This window comes from Polypterus senegalus, chromosome 8 (genome assembly GCF_016835505.1).
Source record: "Polypterus senegalus isolate Bchr_013 chromosome 8, ASM1683550v1, whole genome shotgun sequence".
Lineage (NCBI taxonomy): Eukaryota > Metazoa > Chordata > Cladistia > Polypteriformes > Polypteridae > Polypterus > Polypterus senegalus.
In genome coordinates, this window is record NC_053161.1 from 100784578 (window position 1) to 100810115 (window position 25538).

Here is a 25538-nt window from a genome sequence, read left to right on the forward strand (position 1 = left end):
GGAGTTTGAGCAGCCTTGACGGTTGCTACCCCCGAATGATTAAAATAGGCTTTTGTACAGTAACCTAACGTACTTAGTAGTTTCTTCTCCAGCTAATTATTGTGAATTGGTACAGTGTGTGTTAGATCGCTGGGTGACCTCGGATTTTTGCCCCTTATGGCGGGTGAGTTTGTGGGTGTGGTCTGCGATGGGCAGACGTTCAGTTTAGGGTTGGTTTGTGCAACGGATGGATGTTTTTGAGTACTGCCCAGAGTCCAGCATTCGCCCTATGGTCGATTGCATTCGGTTTAAAATGTACCATCGCCTGATAGTGTTTGGGTGCATTTAGGCCCCCACCACTCAGAATTTGATCACACGCGATCAATGAAAAATGTGTTATTTAAACAGTACCCACTTTCACAGGCTTCTCTAAAAGACTAGCTCGAATCGTTCATGTGCTAGCCACAGGTCTTCTTGTTGTCTATTATGTTGTTTTCTCTTTTGTGTTTTGTAACAACGTTGCTTAGAAAACTGTGAGGGATTGTCTATAAAACATGTTTAAACTCAATCCAGGATGGGAAGGTAGTTAGTTGACTGTCGACTGGCTACGTTTGTGTTAAAAGGATTCTTTTATCTGTTGTGACTTCCGAAAAATAATATACCTTCGAGCAGACAAAATTTGCAGGGCCACAACATTTACTTATCTTTATCCAAGAAGATTTGCAATATTTGGGATACATTTGGTTATACAGATTTTTTTTTTCTGACCAGTTGGAGCACAAGCAGGTGAAGTGATGACTTCATTATTGGTTACACAGTGTCAGTAGCTGGATATGAACCCACGGCCTCACAGTTTGAATTCCAGAAACCTAACCAGCAATTAACACTGCCAATGAAAGTACAGTATTAATAATTCTTTAAGCAACTTGTACACACACAAAATCTACGTACATTTTTCATTTGAGAATCCAAAGACAAGGGGTTGAGTCAGCTGTCCAGTGGATTCTTGCCTTGCCTCTCCTGTTAATCAACCTATCCTGTCAGTATAGGGCACAAAGGAGGAAATAAACCTGGATAGGATGCCATGCTCTTGCAAGAGCAGCACACTTCTTTGCTCACACTCTGTAAAGTTTAGTGTGTTATGTACATCATTGGGAAGTGGGATAAAACTAATGTGATGAAAAACAAATCCGAATCAGCAAGAACATACAAACTTTGCACAGACAGTAACTGGTCAGGGTTTGCATCCGTGTTATAGCAACTCTAAGGGGGTGTACAGTACTACTAAGCACAAGTTCAGCTGTGACATGTTTACATCGGTTAATGCTTCAATAAAAGACCATTGTTTCAATAAAAAATGCTTCATACACAGAGGTAAGGAGGGAGTTTCAGGGAGGACCTATGACAAAGTGAGGTGAACTTTTACCAAGAGTAGTACTGCAAAACTGGATATAATTCATGCATTTTAGATCAAATTCACAAAGTTTAATAGTCAGATTTTAACATACAGGGTGGTCCAGATCTAACTGTGCAGATCCAGATCGTTTGGATGACTTTGATTTATGCGGGAATTATTCCAGTTTGGCGCGAAGGCGATTCTTCATGTCGTCAGTTTGCACACTTCTCGATGGTCCGGGATTTTTCAGGTGATTTTCTGTGGAATAAACTTAAGTTATAGTGTAATGAAAATTGCATAATTAGATCTGGACCACCCTATACATTGCACATTCTGCCATTTTGTGACATTTGCCAAAACAGTTTTCTTGCACTTAACCTTAATTCTATGGTGGTTTCATCTTCAAAAGTTCCACTATGTAGTTTTAATTTCTTTCAAATCATAAATGATAAAAAATACAAAGCCAAAGTGTACTATGTAGCATTGAGGAGATAAGATGTATTCTGGTAGTTTAGGTTAGCTGGCATGCCATGCCTGGCACTGGTTTGTGAACCATTATAATGGAGAAATATTACACTAATGGAGTGTCATTATTGGTTGGTTATTTGGAGCAACATAAACTTAAAAATATGTCAGTCATTTTTATTTGTACTAGTGTTGGAGCTGAATTATGTAGGAAGTGTGTGAAGATTTTGGATTTATCAATTACTAATACAGGAGATGTCCACTATAATGCTCATGTTATAGTATAGGTTGACACCTGTAAGTACATCTTAACTCCCAGGATGAAATATATCATCATCACCAGTTTAACTACCATTTTCTGAGATTGCAAAGGTTATATTTACAGCTGAAAAATTTAGGCTGAGACCCCTTCTTATCATCTGACACACTTTGACTTAGAGCATGCCCACAACGTCTGTCTTGGAGCTCAGCTTCATCCAGTTATCCTTGGTCTTTATATTCCTAAAGCAGTTTACTCTTTCTCCTCAGCTCAACTCCTATTGCAGGGGTGGCGAACTCCAAGCCTTGAGTGCCGCAGTGGCTGCAGGTTTTCATTCTTGCCATCTTCTTAATTAGTGACCAGTTTTTGCTGCTGATTACTTCTTTTAATTAACTTGACTTAGGCCCCATAGTGGTTTCTTTTTCTTTAATTAGCAGCCAAACAATAATGAGACACAACAAGCCACCACATGACGAGCTCCCCTGTGCCCATTACACAATATCTGAAATTAAAGAGAGGTGATGGTCTTGGTAAGGTTGATCTCTCAGTTCACCAAAACATTTTGACGGTGCTCTTAGAAAGAACAGAAAAACAACAGTTTTTGAAATGTGTGCTGTGGTAGAATGAGAGCAGCAACAAGCCATGGAATTAAATAACGGGTTTAATTAACAGCAAGAATTGGCTTCTCATTAAGAAAGTGATTGTAGTGAAACTGGTTGGAGTTTGATGCCCCAGTTTAGCTGGTCATCTTTTAGCTTGTTTCACATCTAATTTCTGCTTGGCTGTCATTTAATGAAGAAAGGAATCAATTCAGAGGGTTAAACTCTTCTAACAGGGCCAATAAAGTGATGGGGAAAAAGTTAATTAGCAGTGAAATCTGGTCACTGATTAGGAAAAGGGTTAGAATGAAAACCTGTAGCCACTGCAGCACTCCAGGCCTGGAGTTCACCACCCCTGACCTATTGCCTTCACACAAAGTCTTGCTCTTACCTTAGCATTCATCATCATCTCGCTCCTTGACACTCAACATACTGTATCCATCTGCTAATTTTCATCTCTGTTCTTTCCAGATTTCTGATATCTTTCACTTCTATAGAGTATACTACTCCTCCTCACAAACATTTCATAATCTTACTGTTAAACACATCAATCAGAACACAGGTTTTGTGGAAGAAAGAAGACGAGTTGAAAATATTTTGAAATATTTCAGTTATCTTACAGGTTAATGTACAGTAAGTATTGTGAATAGATATTCTAAAACATTTTATCCACCTATTTTTTTAATCTGTGTGTTCTAAATTTGGGTCATGGTGCATCAGAGCCATTGAGCTTAAGTGATAAACTTGGCATTTAAAATATGAGTAGAATTAAAGACCTAGACTGGCTGTTGATTACTACTTTGTAGGAATGAAAACTGCAGGCTCTATGGACCTTGTTGACTGGCTCTGCCCATTACTACATCATTATTTGTTTTTAAAATTGTAGTAATTATAACTTCTGGTTTAAAACAGGGTCTTTGTCGGAAAATCAGCTCCATGTCACATAGTAATTTCACAATTAACTGTTTGTCATTGGACTTTTCATTTACTGTACAAAATATAGATGTACATATTATAAAATCTGAAGCTAAATGACTTTTGTACATACAAATATACTTAAACAACAAGTGTGGCTGAAGAAATTATAATAATATAAAGTCCATTACCATTGTTATATTAACAGAGATATGACCTGTTAATGTTAGAGGGGAGAGGAAAGTAAAAATTGTAGTTAATGGCATTACTGAGGGGGGCCACAATCGGATAATAACAGATAGTGTCACAGATCCCCTCCTGGTATTCCACAACATCATAAATACATGTGTAACAGTCTAAAAAAGAGACTTTTTTTTTTTTTTTTTTAAACTGTTGAATCCCAAGGATTTCACTATTTGTTGTTGGAGTAGTTGCTTAGCAATGGAAGTTTAAGGATACTGATAAGAGAAACAGAATAGTAGTATTTCATATTGATTACCAAGCTTATATTTATTAACCAGTGACTAACAAACACCACTGCATTATGGACAGGGTATGTTGGGCTAAAGTAGTAAATCTTCAACCTGAAGATACATTTTAAGATTGATAGGACATCCCTGGTCAAGCAGGCAGATTATTTTGCAGCTTTGGGGCCCAGTAGTTAAAGACTTAACCTCCCACAGTAGTTTTATTTATCCTTGTAACCTTTAGAAGATCAGCACTTTGAAATTGTAACATGCTAAATGTTCTGGTTTATGTGAACTGGTGAATTCTTTAAACTAAGTAAAACTCATTTTAAGATTTATACACTTAATATAAGTATTAATATTCAATTTCCAGCTTCTATTTATGATCTTTGAAACAGCATTTGAGTTAATGAAAGCTACAAATAGAACTATTTGAGTATCCTGTGTATAAAGCCTTGCTGTAATTAATGATGCTAGAAATAATTGTATGAATTAATATCATATTAAGAAAGCCTTTTAGTTTTTTATTTGTTTGAAACTAATATTTAGGCCAATGGGGTTAAAAAGTAACAGTACCCTGTTGCTGTTGGTGTCATTTCAAACAATATAACTTTATTTAAATATAAGTATTTGACGTTTATCTTGTTAGTACAAGAACACAAAAGAGAAAAAAATATTTTAAACTTCTGAGTTACTTTTTATTTCTGAGGAATTCCAATACAACTTATTTTCTAAGTCATAGTTTAATATGAAATGTACTTTGGTTCCATCTCTCTTCCACAAACATACATTGTAGGTTGATTACTGGCACCAGATTGGCCTTTCATGAGTAAATATACACAGACATGGACAAACAACACATTCCTGATTGACTCCTAAATTCAAGAAGGTTAATCACAGCCCATATATTTAAATAGTATAGTTTGAATAGTTATGAACTGTACTGTATGCCTCATTTATTTAGACTGTAGTCATTCTCTCACCCCCAGTTTTCTTATGTGCTCAACATATTGATAGCGATTAATGCAAAGTGAAGTGCTTTGGGCCATGTTCCATTTCTGTAAGGGCATTGATCACTGTTTTGGAAGGTTGATTATTCTCTTTTAGGTTGTTCTTACTTGTATTTTTTGTACTGAGTTGACTAATAATACTGATTAATAGCAGAGAGTTGTACCATTGCCATTCAAAAATGAGATCTAGATGAGGTGCACAGTACTTATAAAGTGCACACATTAAATGTCACATATTAAATATAACCTTGACCTAAATAGGCAGAGTAGTGTATCTTATTGACTATCTCAACTAATTTTTACTCTTTGCACAATGTGAAGTTTCTCTGTTATGGGATGAGGAATTAATGTTTCTTCTGTCATGGCAGATTGCAGTAAATTGTTAGAGGGAAAGCTTGCACAAAATATCTTACTATTTTTGAAGAAATTTATTTGGATCTCAGCTTGTTTCTAAATTTGAATTTATAACTTTTTTCAGAGTCTGTCATTAACAGAGTAAAGTGTTTTGTTGCTGTGGCTGGAGAAAGCAGCATACACTTTGTGTCATCCATCTAGACATAATATGTTTAAAAGAGATCAACTGTGTAAATATTTAGACAGAAGTCTCCATACCAAAGATAAAAGCCAGGGTGAGATGGTTCTAAATAATTTCCTTCACAGTATTTTACCTAGTTGATATTTAAGAGGTTGGTTTTTCAAAGTGCTAACGGTGACATTTTTTCTATTTTTTGAATTGAGATGACTATTTCATTTTAAAGCGACACACATGAGTGCTATGTTGGGGTTTCTTCCAAAGACAATAAACTGCAGTGATGTTATAGTGATGTATGACTGTTTTATTACCTCCTTTGTCATTCACTTTCAGTGAATGCAGGAATCTTTGGCTTTTGCACTGGGCTTGTGTTTTCTGGAAACTGTGTTGCTTTCTTGGCCATTCAGTTCAATAATTTAAAACCTCTCTTGGCTTATTTCTGCATTACTTTTATATTTTATATAGCTGGTATGTGTATTGTTTATTTAAATTATTTTGGAGTTTATTGGTTACCCTTACACACTTTTGCCTCAGCTCTTGTTTTAAAATTCTTGTATTGCATATGTATAAAATCTGAAACTGCCTGGGGTGGTTTCCAGATGTCAGTGCCTGGACATCCTTTTTTGTGGGTTTTTCCTTTACTTCCCACCATAACATAAATTAAAAGTACTTTTGCTTGATGAACAGAAGTTCCAATTCAGTTTTTTTTCTTGCTGTTAACATTTTCTCCTACTACTTATTGTGAGTTTTTGCCATAACTCCTCTTTCAGTCAGGAAATTGGATTTTAGCCATGCTATCTAAATGCTTACTGTGAACAGTTATTTGCTTATTACATTTAAAATTAAACAGTTCATATTGACCATGATTGGATCTATTAAACAAAAGTTAAAAGTGAAAAGTTACTGGTAATTGCATCAGTAGCAATTCAGTTTGGTTAACGGATAAAGAAAGAAAATATCCGCTTTGTCTTTAATCACAGTTGCCTTGTGTACACATGGACAGAAAATACATTTTAGTATGGAAATTCTTTAAATGCTCAAACTGTTTATCTTAATCCTTTAGCAGACTGTATTATTGTTTTGTTTTTTTACTTATTAAAGACTTGAATAGGTTTAATTATCATTTTTAATATAGTTTTAAACTGCTCAAAGGTTTTGGAAGTTGTGAATTGCTAAAAACAGTAGCTGTGTTAGTTATCCTTGTTTATACATTCTTGTTTGAAAGTAGTGAATGCAGAAGTGTGAGGAAGCTTTCCATTTGTTTGTTGAAGTGCTAATCTTTTAAAAACATGGGGAAAACCTGTTACTGTTTAATCGAACATTTCCAGAAGAAATGAAAGCCCTTGAAAGATTGTTTGGAATTTTTAAAAACTTGGAAACTGTCATCATAGTGGATTCTGTTTGGAATTATTTTTCTGTCCATACACTTAACATAAAATGACAGAGTTTGGCAGAGTAAAATTATAAAGTGATGTGCTTTCTTTCCTTTTGTTTTCTAATGGATAATTTAAATTTATGGCAGGCAGATTACTATATTTGCAGTAACAGTATGCTCAAATTCCCATCAGTGAAACATACTCCAAATCAGTCAAACAGTTCTGTGTTACAAAGGGGTGGAGCAACAGAATGTAAAAGACATTTGACAACATTTAGAGCTGTGTTTTATATAAAACCTGCTGTTATTAGAAGTTGAAAGAAGTCAATGAAATGTGTGGTAGAAGCACAGCTTCAAACTTATTCTGTAATAGTACTTATTTGAAACTTGTACTGATTTACTTGGGTTTCCTTTCAGGAAGTAAAATATCTTAAGATTCTGGGGGTACTCCAGTATTCAGGAAACCTAGGAGGTTACTGTTGTTTAGACTATTGCTTATACTTGGAAAAACTAGGAACTAGGAAAAGGATATGAGTTAATGGTCCAGTGTCATGAAGGTGCACAGTTTTCTTTGTTGGTCATCGTTAAACTATGTTCACATTGGCACACAATGAAGTCACTGGACATTGCAGACATGCATGTGGAGGCATTGGGAAAGTGGAAACAGTGTGTGATTGGTATATTCTCTTAAGTTTTGTCTGACTCACTGCCCTTTGTGTTTGAGCTAAGCAGAGGCTAATAGATTAATTTTAAAAGTTGTTACTCATTTTCTCCTCTTATGTAAGTAAGAATAGATGCTGTTGAACTGAGCTGTACTGTGTTTGTCATCACATAAATTTAAGAGATAGTTTGTTCTGCAGATTCTGAGCAAAACAAATACCTGTTTATTTCAGTTATCTAGAGGAGTGAAGAGATCTTCTAGTCATTCTAATATGCATTTATTCAATAGTTCAAAAAATCTGTTACGTGCTTTTAATGCAAAAGTGCATTTGTATTTAATTATTATTCTGTAATTTAACTGAATGCGTTATTTTTAATTTTTTTATATTTTGCATAAGCATGAACAGACTGTCATTGATATTTTTAATAGTTTTTGTGTTAAGTGCGCTGTCCGGGAATGTTTTCCACTTTGTTACCAGGATAAGCACTGACATTAGCATCTTGGCTGCGACCCTGGATTAAATGAAAGGATAGATAATAGCAGTACAATATTTTTACTGAGGAGATGAGCAGTTGCAAAACTAATATTTGCGACTGTGGCAGTGAGTTCTGATATATATAGTATATAGTAAGTTAGTGTCCGTGAAAACGATAAAATAAAAAGTTTGAGTCCATTGGTATACACAATAATTTTAAATCACTTTAAATGGCTCAATAACTTATAAAGAGATTTTATTTTGATCACATTTCATTTGCATGAACCGGCCTTGACTGTATACACTACGGAGTAGCACTGGAATCTTCAAATACTGGCTTTAAATAATTTAAGATTGTGTTGTACATATCTTCAGGCACATGCTCCCAAACATCAGCTGCCCCATAATACATAAAACTGAGAACTAGCTTCAGAAGGGCAAACTAACTGTGCATGCATCCTCTTAGGCCGGAGTTATACTTCACGCGACGCATGCTGCAGCGGATGCTCCTGCTACGCAAGCGTTGTAGTGTTCATACTTGCGCGCGTACTTTACGTAAATCTGGAGGAATCCACCAGGTTGCAGTGCAAGATATTATCACGGTGAGAACATGTTCGGCTTCTCTGTGTTGTGAATTGCCTAGAACACCTATTAAATTCTGATGACACCTTACCGCAATATCTCTGAAAAGGATGTTTACTGATTAAATCCATCAAACCCAGGGATGTGTCCATTCCAGCAAGCATTGGGCACGAGTGAGAAACAGTCCCTTGACGAGGCCTCAGCTCATCGCAAGGTGAATACAAGCACATACATACACTAGCGTCATTTTAGAGGCACCAAATCCTCAAATCTGCATATCTTTGGAAGGAAACCGGAGCACAGTGTGTAATACAAGCAGGAAATACCAGCAACATAACTCCCTGCGAGACAGCAGTGCTATCGCTCCACCACCGTGACACCCCCATGTGTGTAATTAACAGTATTCATTATTTAAACGAAATTATATGTAAAATGTAACATACACACTTTAATGCATTAAAGTGATATCAAGTATAAATCTAAAGATTCTGAATATGCAAAGAGTTGAAATATCATACATTTAATTTGTTCTGTGTGACGATCTATAGCTGCTTTCCGCTGCTGTCAGGTCCAAGAAGCTCGTAGCGATTAAAAACTGGGATGACGTTTATTACGGTCTGCTTTAATGATAAAGTAAACTACGAGGTTAAAGTGGACATTTCGAGATTAAAGCCGAAATTTCCACTTTAATCACAAAATACACGTTTTAACCGTGTCCTTTAATTTTTTCTGAGTGGCTCAAATATAACGCTATACATTATATTGCTGTTGTTAAGTTGCAAAAATAAAAAAGACAACGCAAAAGATGGTATGTGAGACTTTTAAAATGTATTGTGTCATTACGTTCGGTAACTATCTCCATGTGACAGAAAGTCTCTATGCAGATCCTACGGGATGAATGTTTCGATGTGGAGAAGCAAAATGCCGACATACAGATGCATTCGTGGTGCTTTTATATTCAAGTGTCGAATATTCCCGATCGTAATGACACCAAAAATTTTAAAAGTCTGACATACCATCTTTTGTGCCGTCTGTTTTTTTTTTTTTGCAACTTCACATCGGCAACATAATGTATAACGCTTTATTTGAGCTACTGAGGAAAAAAATAAAAGACACGGTGAAAACGTGTATTTTGTGATTAAAGTGGAAATTTCGGCTTTAATCTCGAAATGTCCACTTTAACCTCGTAGTTTATTATTAAAGGAGACCATCGTCATCCCAGTTTTTAAATCGCTACGAGCTTCTTGGACCTGACAGCAGGTAAAATAAAAAAATAAAAAATAGACGGCACAAAAGATGGTATGTGAGACTTTTAAAATGTATCGTGTCTTTACGATCGGGAATATGCGATGCTTGAATATATAAGCACCACAAATGCATCTGTATGTTGGCATTTTGCTTCACCACTTTGAACCATTCATCAAACAGCAAAGCACGCACATCGATCCCCGAAGGATTTCAATAGAGGCTTGCTGTCACATGTAGATAGTAAACAGAGACTCTGACGTCACGTTCTGACTTTTAGCACACTGCGCCCCCCGACTTTTTGCTGGTATTGCAACTCGCGCACGCGTCGCGTTAATTTCTGAGGACCTGCTCAGAGGACGCGTGAAATGAACGCTGGGAACGCGTGGCAGCCATGATGCAGGCGTGTACGCGTTCTGAGCGTGAAGTATAAATCGGCCCTTAAGACAAGAGTGTGTGCAAACCTACAAAAGGTGCCTAGAATTACAGTTAAAAAAGTTTAGTTGTTTTGCTAATGTAAAGTTGAAACCACTCACGCAAATTGGGTGTAATTTGGAAATAATCAATTAACCTATCCTTAACACTTTTGGGGAGCTGAGTACTTGGAGGAAAACTACAGTCTGTGGTCATGGAGAGAACGTGCTAACTTAGTGTTTGAATGGGTCAGTTTTAATTTTATGTTTACATGTGAGTATTTGTCCAAAAAATCCAATATATTTGCAGATCGCTGGTATGCACAAACTGCTAAGCAAACATTGGCAATTGCTAAGCAGTCCACATCTGTATTGTAAGTGATTTCTAAGCATAACCATGGGATTCAAACCTAGAATATCGCATCCATGACAGGAGTGCTAACTACTATGCTTCTGGTAGTTTCATAAGTTTCTTTTCAGGTGGTTTTTGGTTTGAAAATTATTAATCCATAATTAATATGTATGATTGAATTAGAAACATTTCTGTGCTTTTAGAATGTAATCCAGTAAGGTTCTGCACAGTGAGGGGATCTTTGTGGAGAGTGATAAACTTCAGTATTTGTATGGCATCCTAAAACCATAGTTTCATAATGTTTAGGAGAGCTTGGGTTTTTAAATACCTTTTGATGAAACAAGAATAAAATGTTAAAAGTATTACAAGGAAATTGGTAGCTATATGTAGTGGCCTAATATGTTCAGGGTCAAGTGAGCACCATGTTCTTAATTAAGAACAAAGAACATCATCTAAAATAGTAAATTATGTCACCATGTTCTTTGTTACAAACCATATTTTTTCAAACATATTTGTGAACATCCTTTTTTCTTTAAAATAAACACATGATGTAAAAACAATGCTACTCATTTGTAATTAAAATGTAAATAAAATGATTCATAACATTATTAACAACAATCTAATACAAAAGAGCTGTGCACATGTATTGTGTGATGTATACCACAGGTAGTGTGCTATATTATGGAAGTTATGCTGAGAGAGATCTACAAAAAAGAAGGTCTCTGTGGCCCATGGAGTTTTACTTTGAGGTAATGGGCTGAAGGGAATCAGACAACACCCAGAGGCAATCCCTGAGTGATGTGCTTTAAAAGGATGCAGTAGGGTTACTGTTTATTAACAAATTTGGTATCAGATACTATAATGTGTAGTATGTTTTTATTTTGTTTAGCTGTTGTATTTTATTTTGTTTAGCTCTTCTGTCATTGGCACAGACAAGTATACTTTCAGTTTTATTTTCAGCTGTATTTGTTAGTGTTTTAATGGGTCAATGTTTTTAATTTTATGTTTCCATATATATTTGCAAATAGCAGGTAAGAAGAAATTGGCAATTGCTAAGCAATGCACATCAGTAACGCGAGTGATTGCAGGGTTAAATAAAAATAACCAGAAAACAGTGTTATTACCCCTAAATGCTTTACACATTTAATAAACAATGATTGCTACTTTGAATGGGAGACCAAGATAGAAATAAGTGAAACTTGCGCAACTTGGAAATAATACTTTCTTACAGAATATAAATCATTATGTACATACATGTAAATTTTCAAAACCTTTTCTTAGGCCTTTTTTTTTTAAACTGAAAACCTCAAGTACGTAGTATGTATAGTTGTTTAGCAATTTTTACCCTCTTTTTTTATTGTCACTGTTCTGAGGGGATATACAGGTATGAATTTCATTGCACTATGCACACTGTGTTCTATGTACACATGATACTAAACATGAAGTTCAACATTAGGTATAGCTTTGTATTTAAAAGTTATCTTTTATAACTCGCATATTAGGTGTCTGTTTATATCTGTTTTTGCAGTGTTTTTGTTTTTAATTGTGCATCATTGCTATTTTAACAGACTTAGATTATGTGAGAAATATATTTAAGCAAAGTGCCTGACACAGTTTTATAATTATTTGTTTATTTTCTATTTATTTAGTTACTTGTATGACTGTTAATTTTCTGATTTGTATTTTACAGATGACGGAAGGGCGTCGATGTCAAGTACATCTTCTTGATGATAGGAAGTTGGAACTTCTGGTGCAGGTATTTATATAATCTTACATTAATTTAGTTTTAAAAGTTAAAATTGATTAAAAGGAAACATTCTTTCCAGCTTTATGCCCTTGGTCTTTTTAGCATTGGATCACAAGATCTCTTGCATGGTTTTTTTTGTTTGTTTTTTTTTTTGTTTAATGTACGTTAACGCCTTGCCAAAGAGAGTAGCTTCTCAAGAAAAACATTGCACTAATTTTAACTTTGTGATTAATAAAATTCTGGGAGAATTGTGAAGTTTTATGATGCTGGCTTTTTTAAAGGAATTTTCCTTATTATTTTTTTTTCAATCAGTGGAGTGTCTATTGAGGTTACACTTGTTTTTGGCTGGAATAGAAGCATGTAGCTGCATCTTCTGTAAAAAGGATAAACTAGGATCAATTTATCAATCTGAAAGAAAAATATACAGCATATGGGAAATGACCATTTTGATCTTAGATGTACAGTAATTATAGAACTCCTGACTTCAAAAGAAAATGTCAAAGCAGGCTAGAAAGAATACAAAGAATCACAGAACAACCCATTTTTACAGATGTGATACTAAAACTGGTTTTACTCTCTATATTTTTGTGATAAAGAGAAGAAACAGCAATAAAAAGGACTCTGTACTTTGATTCTGTATTTGTAAAATGCAGTGTCCCTTCTTTGGATTTAGTTTAGTTGTTCACATTGGAATATAAATCCTTAAAGGTCTTATCAGTCTCTTTGAATCTCATCCATTCTTAACTTGCTTTTTATATGGTAACTAGCAAAATACCCGCGCTTCGCAGCTATGCATGTGCGCCGGCTGCTCGACTTTTGCAGGGCAGGAGGCGGCACTTTTTGCAGACACGTTCACGTGATCAAAAGTCTCAGCGCCTCTTTGGAGGTCATTCATATATATATATATATATATATATATATATATATATATATATATATATATATATATATATATATATATAATATATATAGCAAAATACCTGTGCTTCGCAGTGGAGAAGTAGTGTGTTAAAGAAGTAATGAAAAAGAAAAGGAAACATTTTAATAATAACGTAACATGATTGTCATTGTCATGAGTGTTGCTGTCATATATATATATACTAGCAAAATACCCGCGCTTCGCAGCGGAGAAGTAGTGTGTTAAAGAAGCAATGAAAAAGAAAAGGAAACATTTTGAAAATAACGTAACATGATTGTCAATGTAATTGTTTTGTCACTGTTGTGAGTGATGAGTGTTGTTGTCATATATATATATATATATTTACACACACACACACACATAAACATATATATATATACATATCTATACATATACACATATATATATACATATATATATCTACATATATACACATACAGTACATATACACACACACATAAATACATACACACATACATACATACACACACATATATACACACAAATACATATATATATATACACACACACATATATAAACATATATATACATATACATACATATCTACATATATACACACACAGCTATTTCAGTATCAGTGCAATACGCTGCTTGTTAAAACGGATGACTCCCGCTCTTACGCAAGTCTGCGTGGATATTATGAACTATCGATTTGTTCAAGTTCTATTTAAATTTTAAATAGAAGGAATTTTTATTTAGTCGACAGAAATATCTTTGGTAGGAATGGTAAAAACAGACAGGAATATTATTCGTGAATAAATCAACTCAAACCTTAAACAACTTATAATATTTTGCTCTCCATAAAAATTTATCCTGTCTAAATTATACAAGTTAGAAATAAAGTAAACGTTAAAAGAACAAACATTCACATTTCTTTACTCTTATGTAATTTTATATAAAAAATAAACTTAGATTTTAAATATCCCAAAAGATTTTGCTCTCCATAAAAATATATCCTGTCAAAATGATACAAATTCAAATATGAACATGCTGCATAACAAAACCTAGAAATATAAATGAAATGTGTTCTTTCAGCAATAACAAATCAAATCATTCAGTTGTCTTTGCTCATATGTCATTTTAGAGCTGGACGCCTGGCATCTTTTTGGCCACAGGTTCGTTTCTGTTTGCTGTGAGGTTCTGTGTTGTGGAGATTCTCAGGATGGATTGCAGGTGCTCATCAGTGAGGCGACTCCTGTGTGCTGTTTTGTTAGTCTTTATCACTGAGAAGAGCTTCTCACACAGATATGTGCTACCAAACATGCACAAGGTTCGAGCCGCATGTAGACGGACTTTTTGTTCTTCAAAGTCACCAAAGCGCCGTGCAAACTCAGTGCGCCAGTTTATCAGCAAAGTGCGATTTGGGAACACCGTAGTGACGACTTGGTTTAACATTACTTGGCAACAGGGAAAGTGAGGCAAGGTGCACTGGTGCATTTGTGTCTCCCATAAAAGCAGCTTCACTTGAAATCACTTTGTGATTGTGCACGGGTTAAAACGTCCGCTGAAGTGTCAGATTCTTATTTAATTATGCTGCTTTCTGTATCTTCTGCATTGCATTCAGGTTAACCTGATGTTTTGTCTCATAGTGCCGCCTTAGATTAAATTCTGTAATTACAGCCACATTAGCTCCACAAATGAGACACACGGGTTTAGTAAACATATACTCAGCCTCCCATCGGTTTTTAAAGGCTCTATTTTCAGAATCAACTTTTCTCTTCAGCATCGTGTGAGCTAGCTTCGCAATAACTTGATTAACTCGTAAGTGTTGGCAAGGCAGCTGAAGCGCTGCATTATGGGATCTGTAGTTTATTGTGTTACCAGCGCTTCATATACCCGGCTTTAATAACAATAATACAGTATATAAAATGATCTCGGGCGGATATAATTACATGCCGGGTCGGATGTGGCCCGCGCCCTTGAGTTTGACACATATGGACTAAATAGAACTTGAAAAGATATATTTTTCAAATGTGATCGCGCAATTCAGATAGAGTTGACGCGACTACAGCCTGCATGCCTCAATAAGTCATCCTTCCCTCGCTCTTACTTTTTACCGCTCATCTAATGAATACACTGAGTATGGCTTTACCAAAACAATCATTGATGGCAATAAAGTATCCATTATTCGAGTATGTAGATCGGGTTATATATATATACATATATATATATATATATATACCCGCGTATCGCAGCGGAGAAGTAGTGTGTTAAAAAAGCTATGAAAAGAAAAGGGAACATTTTAAAAATAACGTAACATGACTGTCAATATACAGTATTTGTTTTGTGAGTGTTACTGAGTGTTGCTGTCATCAAGGATTTGATTATCATTATTTCTTTCAATCAGGTTCGTATTTGTAGGATGTGTTGTGTTCAAGTTACATTCCGTGTTTGTCAATCGTTGTAAAGATGACAGGTTTCATTCATCGATTCGTTTCTTACTGCATCAATAAACAGCTCGTCTTCTTCTTTATCTGAGACCTGACACACTGCATGCACGGTTTTTTTTTACACTGTCTTCCTTTAGCGGGACATTGACTTTTTCCAACGTGTGCTTTGTTTTGGATTTATGAATATGCTTGTATGTATCAAACTTCATATTTTTTGCTGCCTTTTCAATTGTGTAATTCGGTTTTGTTCAGCTCTTTGGAACTGTTGCTTTTATCTGTGCACGCGTCAGTTCACGTGAGCCGTTCGGTGTACATGCATCGAAGTTTCCCAGCTGTGCTGGTGCCATCTCGTGCTATGTCCATGGCTGTATTTAATGTTACCTTAGTCCTGGCACTTAAAACTTTCTCTCGCAGTTTCGCTGAGTTTGTGTCAAACACCACCCTGACCATCTCATCTTCCTCTCCATAAGCACAGTCCTTAACCCGTGAATATTTAGTGGAGTTTGCTATTGGATTGCCGCTGACGGACGGCCTTATATGGGCAGGCACTAAATTACAAACGCCAGCGGCAGCCTGTCTATGAACTTAATTTAAAGTGTAGGTTTACATCGTGCTTTGTTTCCGAAGTAGCAGAAGTCATGAATATGGTTGTATATGTCACTCGCTCGCTTCTTATTGTTTCGCTGCCTTCTCAATTATATAATGCATGTTTTCTTCAGCGCTTTTTTTTAGGTCTTCCTGGTTTTCTATGTACTGCGTGATTACGTGGGAGGCGTGATGATGTCACACGAAACTCCGCCCCACGGCGTTGAAGCTCATCTCCATTACAGTAAATGGAGAAAAACTGCTTCCAGTTATGACCATTACGCGTAGAATTTCGATATAAAACCTGCCCAACTTTTGTAAGGAAGCTGTAAGGAATGAACCTGCCAAATTTCAGCCTTCCACCCACACGGGAAGTTGGAGAATGAGTGAGTGAGTGAGTGAGTGAGTGAGTGAGTGAGTGAGGGCTTTGCCTTTTATTAGTATAGATATATATATATATGTGTGTGTGCACAAAACCACGCTTTTATCAAGGCTTCCGTCGGGTAGTCTTTTGAAATGAAATTTTCCTCCAGTCAGTCGTAGCAACGCGCTTTCTTCCGACTGTTACATTTTTGTAGCTCTGATGTGTACATTAATGTAATCGGTGTACCAGGAAATCATGCATTGACAGAAGTTCCCCTTTGCTTGGAATGCAAAGTGTGATTAAATGCGTTATTTTTTAATGCATTATAGAGCACATGCATCAAAGCTTCCCAGCTGTGCTTGTGCTAAGAAAAGGAAACATTTTAAAAATAACGTAACACGATTGTCAATGAAACCTTTTGTAAGTAGTGACTAGAGGATTCAGAGTGTGGAGAAACTGTAGAGAGAGCATGTGTATTAACTTGTGGATTTTTCTGTGAGTATTTGGTGGCAGCGTCACAAAGTTGGTTCCTCAAGACTGCGTTCGCTGCGGAGCTCAGCTCAGAGCGAAATGAGGTGAATGGGAGGGGTGATGATGACGTGACTCTCCCACCCGCCTTAACTGTCAATCCCCCCACGAAGACAGTCTCTCGGAATTTGCATAAGCACAGCCCTTCACCACTAATTTTAACTTAGTTACGTTTATATCCTGCGTCTTCTCATTAAACTTGTATCCCGTATTAGCCGTGGGCATGACAAACGCCAGCGGCAGCCTGTCTATGAACTTAATTTAAACTTTAGGTTTACACCGTGCTTTGTTTCCGAAGTAGCTGTACTCATGAATATGGTTGTATGTGTGACTCAGTCGCTTCTTATTGTTTCTCTGCCTTCTCAATTGTATAATGCATGTTTTCTTCAGCGCTTTTTGGAGCTTTTCCTTGTTTGCTACATACTGCGTTGACAGTCAGTTCAAGTGATTACGTGGGAGGCGTGATGATGTCACACGAAACTCCGCCCCCACGGCCATCGAGCTCAACTCCATTACATTATATGGAGAAAAATAGGTTCCAGTTATGACCATTACGCATAGAATTTCGAAATGAAACCTGCCCAACTTTTGTAAGTAAGCCGTAAGGAATGAGCCTGCCAAATTTCAGCCTTCCACCCACACGAGAAGTTGGAGAATTAGTGATGAGTCTGTCAGTGAGTGAGTCAGTCAGTGAGGGCTTTGCCTTTTATAAGTATAGATAGATAACTGCTTAGGTGTACCATAACTAAGGCTGCCAGCTTTCATAATAATATTTGTCCACAAGCTGAGATATGCATTTACATAGCATTTTGAAGTTAGAATTACAAGGTCAAATCTGAAGAATATGTCTAATTATTTTTCTATTTTTTGGATGTTAGGGAATGGTCATTTCCATTTTATTTTGACACTAAATTGAAGAGATAGTAGGTTTGTATCCCACACTTTATTTCTGATTTGATTTCATTAGCCACATATGGTAGGCGTTGGCACATTGGTAGCACTGCTGCCTCGCAGCTAGGAGACCTGCGTTCGCTTCCCGGGTCCTCCCTGCGTGGAGTTTTCATGTTGTCCCTGTGTCTGCATGGGTTTTCTCTGGGTGCTCCGGTTTCCTCCCACAGTCCAAAAACATGCAGGTTAGATGCATTGGCGATCTGAAATTGTCCCTAGTGTGTGCTTGGCGTGTGGATGTGTGTGTGTGTGCGCACCCTGCGATGGGCTAGCGCCCTGTCCTGGTTTTGTTTCCTGCCTTGCACCCTGTGTTGGCTGGGATTGGCTCCAGAAGACCCATGTGACCCTGTAGTTAGGATAGAGCAGGTTGGATAATGGATGGATGAATGGACATATGGTGGGTGATTCAATAAACTGTAAGTTTTTTTTTTCCTGTAACATTTATGTATGTTATTGGTTCCCCTTTCTACATTGTGCTGCTAGGAAGCACGGCAAGTAGGCAGGAGGTACTATTCAGAGGCCACTCACTGCCTGTTTGGGGATCACAAGGTTATGCATTTCTAAAGACATTTTGTCAGATTTTTTTATGCCTACTTAGTATTTTATGAGAACACCATTGATCAACAATTTATGATTTCAAGACCATGTCATCAGAAGAGTAGAGTAAATTAGAGGTAGAAATTAGAGATATTCAAAAATCTGACCTATGGCTATTCATTTTATTCAGTTACATATAGCACAATTTGAAAATATTGATTTTTAGCAGAATTAATAGTCTCACTGTCTTCATGTCATCTGATAGCTATACAATTTGGGAAAATATTGATGTTTAGTAGATTTACTAGTCAAACCATCTTCTAGGCATTTGGAAAACCAATATCATCTATGTCGGTGTTTCTCAACCACTGGATCATTGCAAGCTGCTGCCTGTGGGTCACAAATTCCTATTCTTTTTAATGGTACCTAGTCATGAAATGGGACATGCACTGAGTCTCTGTGGCATTGTTGTGCAATATATAGTTTTGCTTCCAGCTCTGATGCACTCAATTCACCAAGGGGTAACCCAGCTCTGAAGATAGTGCCCCTTGGTGAATTGAAGGCTATCATCCCTGAACGACTCCCTTCGCCTGTGGATTATGAAAACGTTTGCATGTGAAAAAGTGGGTTGCGACATCAAAAAGGCTGAGAAACATTGTTCTATGACATATTAGTTCAAGAAGAATTTAATAATAAATAAAAATATTTGTAGAAACATCAATATATTAAATAGGAAACTATAGAGAAAATCTTTGTTTTAAAAAGTCTTATGAACACAATCAATTGCAGCAATGGGGAAGACAGTTCATTTGAAACATCTGGTGTATATTTATCTAAATTAAAAAAAAATTCTAAAACCTGTCTAGCCTGACATTGCTCTTTATATATAGAAGGAGGTCACATTAACATTAAATGAATAGAACCTTAAAATGTAATGTAGTGTAAGAGGCACATAGTAAGAAACTGAAAATCAAATCAAAACACATAAGGATACTAAATTTGCACCAATGAATTATTTATTAAAAAGGTAGTAAAGTTCAACAGCAACTTTAAATTAACACAAAATCAGGTAAAAACCTACGAAAGATCAAACATGTGTACAACAGATTGTTATCAGCACTGTGCAAAAAATAGGTTTATACGCTTATTACTATTACGTTTATCTGGCCACATCCAGTCAAGTGGTATTTGGCTGTTTATAAAACACATCTCATCTGAAAGAGTTTTCCAATTAAAAAATTGACTACTTACAGTTTTCTCTTTTAACATAGCTATTCTAAAAGGCATAAGGGTAATCAGAAAAGTGTGAATTAAGATGATTATTTTAGGACTCCTTAAAGTTTTTTAGTGTTAAAATTCCTTGGTAGTGGCCTTGACACTGATGTTTGCATAAGGGACATTTGTCATGCACAACGATAGTAAGGAGCTTACACTTTGCAGTACATGACAGTTAATCTTTGATTCCATAAAATAGGATGGATTTTTGAGTAAAAAAAAAAAGGTTTTTTTTAATAGCTCCAGGTAATTAAACACTTGAAGTGAATTTATGTCTCACTTGGAGCATTAATTCTGACAGGCAGTGTGACCTAGTGGTGAAGGAAGAAACTGCACGTGGCCTCTATCAATCATACTAGTTTGTTAAACCAGAACACACTTTTTATTTAATTTTGCCAATTAGTTTTTCTTTTTTTATTTCTTTATTATAGAAGCAGTTGAATATTTGCATGTGTTTACTCTATGTTGTATATCCAAATTACTTTTGTACTAATGTACTTTTAAAAATGTGCAATGTAGTTTTTAGCAACACATACAAAAATGCACACAGTTTAAAGGATGTTCATTTTGTACGCTACAGATACTCGTAAAAAATGTATTTTTCATAATGTATTGGAGAAAATAGGGTTATCATTTATGCATTTTTGTTTCTTGATATGAGCATCTTGCCATGTGCTATGAAACAGTCAAAATGCACTGCGGTTTGCGACCATTTGATTTTCTATATTTTCTTTTAATCGATTTTAATTTTATTGTTTCAACCTGGATCACTCTTGGTTGATTGCAGTTTAAATAAAGTAGTGCAAACAACTTTGCTGCTTTAATTTTCCTTCTTATTGATGTTCCAATAAAACAGGTTACATAGGTTATTTTCTAATCTCTTCTCCAGTATGTTTGTTTAACATTATTCTGGTTCAATTATTCTGTCTTTGTTGCTTGAAAAGTACACCTTAAGCTTAGTCTGGTAATAATGAAAACAGAATACATAGCCCAAAGCAAGTTTTTAATTAGTGGTATTTTTTCCACTCTGACCACTTCTTGAGTTAAAAATAAAAAAAAGTGTTGCAATAAACTTATTTGGTAACATACCACTGTAACGCTTTGTTATTTATTAGAATCAATTATTTGCAGTCTTACTGCCGTGGCAATTGTGTCTGTTATGTCTTATGCAGTAAATTTTAAAATATCTAAATATTTATAAATATAAATATGTTTTGAGATTTCTCAGATAAGGAAGTTTTGAGGTAAGGTAGATTATTTCAGAAAGTGACAGATAAGAGATTTTGAGTTAAGGTTATTAACGCTGTCTAATCACAGTGCAGGAGAGTGATGATTAGCATGTGCAATTAAAACGTAATAGTAATAAGCGTATAAACCTATTTTTTGCACAGTGCTGATAACAATCTGTTGTACACATGTTTGATCTTTCGTAGGTTTTTACCTGATTTTGTGTTAATTTAAAGTTGCTGTTGAACTTTACTACCTTTTAAATAAATAATTCATTGGTGCAAATTTAGTATCCTTATGTGTTTTGATTTGATTTTCAGTTTCTTACTATGTGCCTCTTACACTACATTACATTTTAAGGTTCTATTCATTTAATGTTAATGTGACCTCCTTCTATATATAAAGAGCAATGTCAGGTTAGACAGGTTTTAGAATTTTTTTTTAATTTAGATAAATATTAAGAAGGACTTTTATATTTCCGTGGAGTGCTATCAACAAGATGCTGCTAATATTTTTAACTAGTGGCACCCTAGCATTTTTGTGCAGTAGAAGCTATGACCAGAATCCTATTGATGTCTAGACATTTGGATTAAAAGTTGTACATTTGTGAATATTGGCATTGTTCAGCACGTTTAGATTGATTTGACAAAAAAAAATGCATTCTTTAACAATTATAAAATGTAATTAATAGGACACATTAGCAGTGGCACCTTCATATTCTCTTTGAGACGGAGACGTTTCTCTAGTGGTGTTTACATTTTTCACTTGGCACACATAACTAAGCATCACTGGCTTATGTCCAAATGTCATTTATAGTGTGCAAGTTTCTGCCATACTTGTAGTGTTTACACATTTTTGGAGTCTTGAGTTAATTACTACCACATGAAGAAGTTGTATTTACATTGTAGTCTTATCTGACTCTTCACAGCCCTGTGGGAATTGCATGAACACTTGAACCAGCCCATACTGTAGCTAGCTTTTATATTATAATTTTCTGATGTACAGACAACTTACCAAATGCAATATGTTTTTTCATCTTGCTGGCTGTGTCCTTTAGGTCTTGACAAATATAGTTAAATTCTGAAGCTTTGCTTTTCGTGCCTCTCTGTAAATCATGCTACTCTAAAAGGCTATGAATACTTAGTTTCAACTCATTTGTTGTATGTTATTTCTGTAGCATGTAACCAACCATTGTCCCCTGTTTCACACTCCCATTATTATTTTGTGTAATTTACAAACTGTATATTTCTCGTTTCATTTAGGATTAAGTTGAGACTCTTGATTATAGGTAAAGTTGGTGATTCGTTTGAACATCCTTGTCATTTCTGTCAAGAGAAAGGGAGAAGAACCTTCCTGTCTGCGAGGAACAACAGTTTTGATAAATCAAACTTTTCACAAAATGTTCTGTTATTCTACAGAAAAAAATAGTAATGTTACCATGTTTTAGGTGACTGAAATAAAATCATTGCCTTTGCTGTGACATACTGTATTAAAGCTGTCTGTCTATATTAACTGCATAATAGAGTGCATACTGTTATTCATCCTACATAATTCATTTTAATGGCTCCCTAACTTGTACAAGAACATATCTGTGTTCTGAAGTGCCTTAGTTAACCTTACATAGTGTATGTGTCTGATTTGCTATTGGAAAATACTGTTCACTTGGATTTTTCTTAATGTATAACATGGCACCAGACATTGTTTTTTGCATTTTCTCCATATTTTACTAGACGTGGAATGTGTTCTGTTCTTTAACAAGAGCATGAATTTAAAGTTTTGAAGTTATTTGTCATCAAACCCTAAAGTGACTCTTTTGACCTTGTGAAAGTAATGAAGTTAGAAAGAAAACATTTGTGTGTGTGTAGGGTATATGATTGCATGGCTTCTTTTTAACTGTAATGTTTTCTGTTCATTCATATTCTTAGTGATCTTATCCGGTTCAGTGTTTGATTGTACTGAAAGGCATTCATTGTGGAATGTGTGTTCTGGGTTGTTTTTCCAGTCATAATGTTGCCTGTCTTTTTTTTCATTCTTTTAAACATGTTGTTTACCTAATTGGTGCGTAAAATGGGGTGATTATAGGTTACATGCTGACTAGATTGTTGTGTGTGTGTTTTATCCCCTTGTTTAAGTCAGTGTCTCTAATTGATAAACAGTAATCAGCAGATCCCCTCACCCTGTAATTGTATTACACTTGTATAATTATGACACCCAGTGTCTCCAGTCTATGTAAACTCTGCTTATATCTTGTGTCTAATCGACTTCTATCAGTGGATTTTACACAAAATGTTGTGGGCCATAATTAGTAGCTCAAGGTTATGTTTTTGTTCTCTGTCAGCTGTCAGAATAATATCTATAACGAGTATTTGGCTTTTTTGTTTGTAGTCTGCTTAAATTGTTTAGAATTTAGATTTTCTCATCAGCAGCTTGCCAGATACAGGAATTCCTGTCTTGCAGTCAATGACAGTATTTCAGCATAAGTTGGCAACCTTTACCTTTCTTGTGCCATACTAATTTGATTCAGTGTTCTCTGAATATCTTGCCAGTAAGAAGCACCTTTGTGGATTTTGGTTTACACAAACTAGCTTGCTGTTCTACATTTACAAGGTGTAGCAGAATTTCCTCTTTTTTTTCCTACTTTTGCACAAAAAATTAAACTGAAAATATTACATACCGCTTTCAAAGTCTATTTTTTTAAGTAACGTAGATTGGAAATTATAACTAATTCAGTTCAATTGCAGTTAACAAGATTTTGTTAGGGATGTAGCACAATATACTGTAAGTGTAAGAGAAAGAAACATGGTGGTCCTCTCAACTAGGATTGCCTTTAGTTTATGAATCTGGACTAGATATTGGAACATCTTAGCTATTAGTTAAACAATCAAGATTGATGTACTAAATGGTCTTCTCTCAATTGTTCTTATATGATGGTCATAAAATTTTTACTTTCTTGTACCATAATGTGAAAACAAAATTTTTCCATTAATACAATGAATATTTTTACTTGCTTTGCTCAACTCTGATCTCAAAATAAAAATAGAAAAAGTTCAGGATTATGTAGTGATAACCAGATGCAGTGACTGCATAGATAAAATACCATATACTGTTCTATAAAATGGTTTGTTTTATACCTCAGAATACCAAGTGTTTAGAAACAATCAGTCTCAACCATCTTTTTTCTGCAGGTTGAAGTAGGATGCAGGTCAGTTAATATAAATTGTTGTATGAGACATTTTAACTGTGGTTTCTGATTCATCCTTTCCATGTATATTGTGGAAGATCAGCCTGACTACAGACAGATACCAGGAGACACAAGTCCAAAAGCACACACTTTTAACTTCTTTTCTTTAGCACACACAATACAGCGCACAAATCACCCCAGTTAGGCTCAGTCCCGTCTTTCCTTCTCTTTCCTTTAACTTTACTCTCTTTTCCTTTACTGTTTCCACTCCTCTCCCACAAGCTCTGTCCTCTGACTCCGACTCCCTGAATGGAGTGAGGCAGCCTCTTTTATACGGCACCCGCATCCACAGCTGTCCATGCACCGACCTGTCGGTGGCCACAGGGCCGAGCATGGTCCAACTTCTAAGCTCCAGGCCCGTGGCCCCGATGCAAACCAGGGGGGCTGCCCTCTTGTGTCCCGTGGAAGGTACTGCTATTGACATGTCCTCTCCTCAGTAGGACATCCTGACTGGGTAAGAACCCTGGCCGTCTGCCCCAATATTTTAACAAGGGATTGGAAATTCAGGTGTTAGTCTAACTTTCTTGGAAACCACTAAAGAGGATTTATTGATTATAGTGGTTCCCTAATCGTAGAAGTTATTGTCTGTCATTTTGAATTTGAGCAGAAGTACAATTTTTTTGTTCATTTATGTTACTTGATAGAATGCATACTTGTCATTCATTGTAAGGCTCATGCATATAATGTAACAATTTCAGATTTGAATCTCGGCAAGGCTTTTTTCAATAACTTTTGATATTTATTTCATATTAAAAATAATTTATTTTGTTGAAATTATATTTATGTAACAAATCAATTAAAACAAATTGCATTATTTGGCATGTTGTTTTATATTAAGGCACCTCCTATGTAGTTGGAACACAAAATGATAGTGTGATATACAGTACTGTATTTTTCCTTCAATACACACAGTACATTTTGTCATTTACATTAGACATTTATAAGCCAGAAAAGCCCTGAGGCATACAGTTTTCTTAGTAGCCAGTTACTAAATTGGAGGTCTATCTCAGTGTTTAACTTTAATTATTTG

General features: G+C 35.6%; 1 protein-coding gene across 9 annotated transcripts in view; it reads left to right on the forward strand.

The window, feature by feature from the left end:
- frmd4a (FERM domain containing 4A) overlaps positions 1-25538 on the forward strand; it is a 612278-nt gene that overhangs the window by 449698 nt on the left and 137042 nt on the right. For 8 of the 9 annotated variants that reach the window (XM_039761499.1, XM_039761500.1, XM_039761497.1 and 5 more), the window contains exon 2: positions 12416-12481. In XM_039761499.1, coding sequence (XP_039617433.1) covers positions 12416-12481 — 66 coding nt within the window. Of the gene's footprint in view, positions 1-7586; positions 7664-12415; positions 12482-25538 lie in introns of those variants that run through there. The other variant, XM_039761496.1, reaches the window with a different exon arrangement.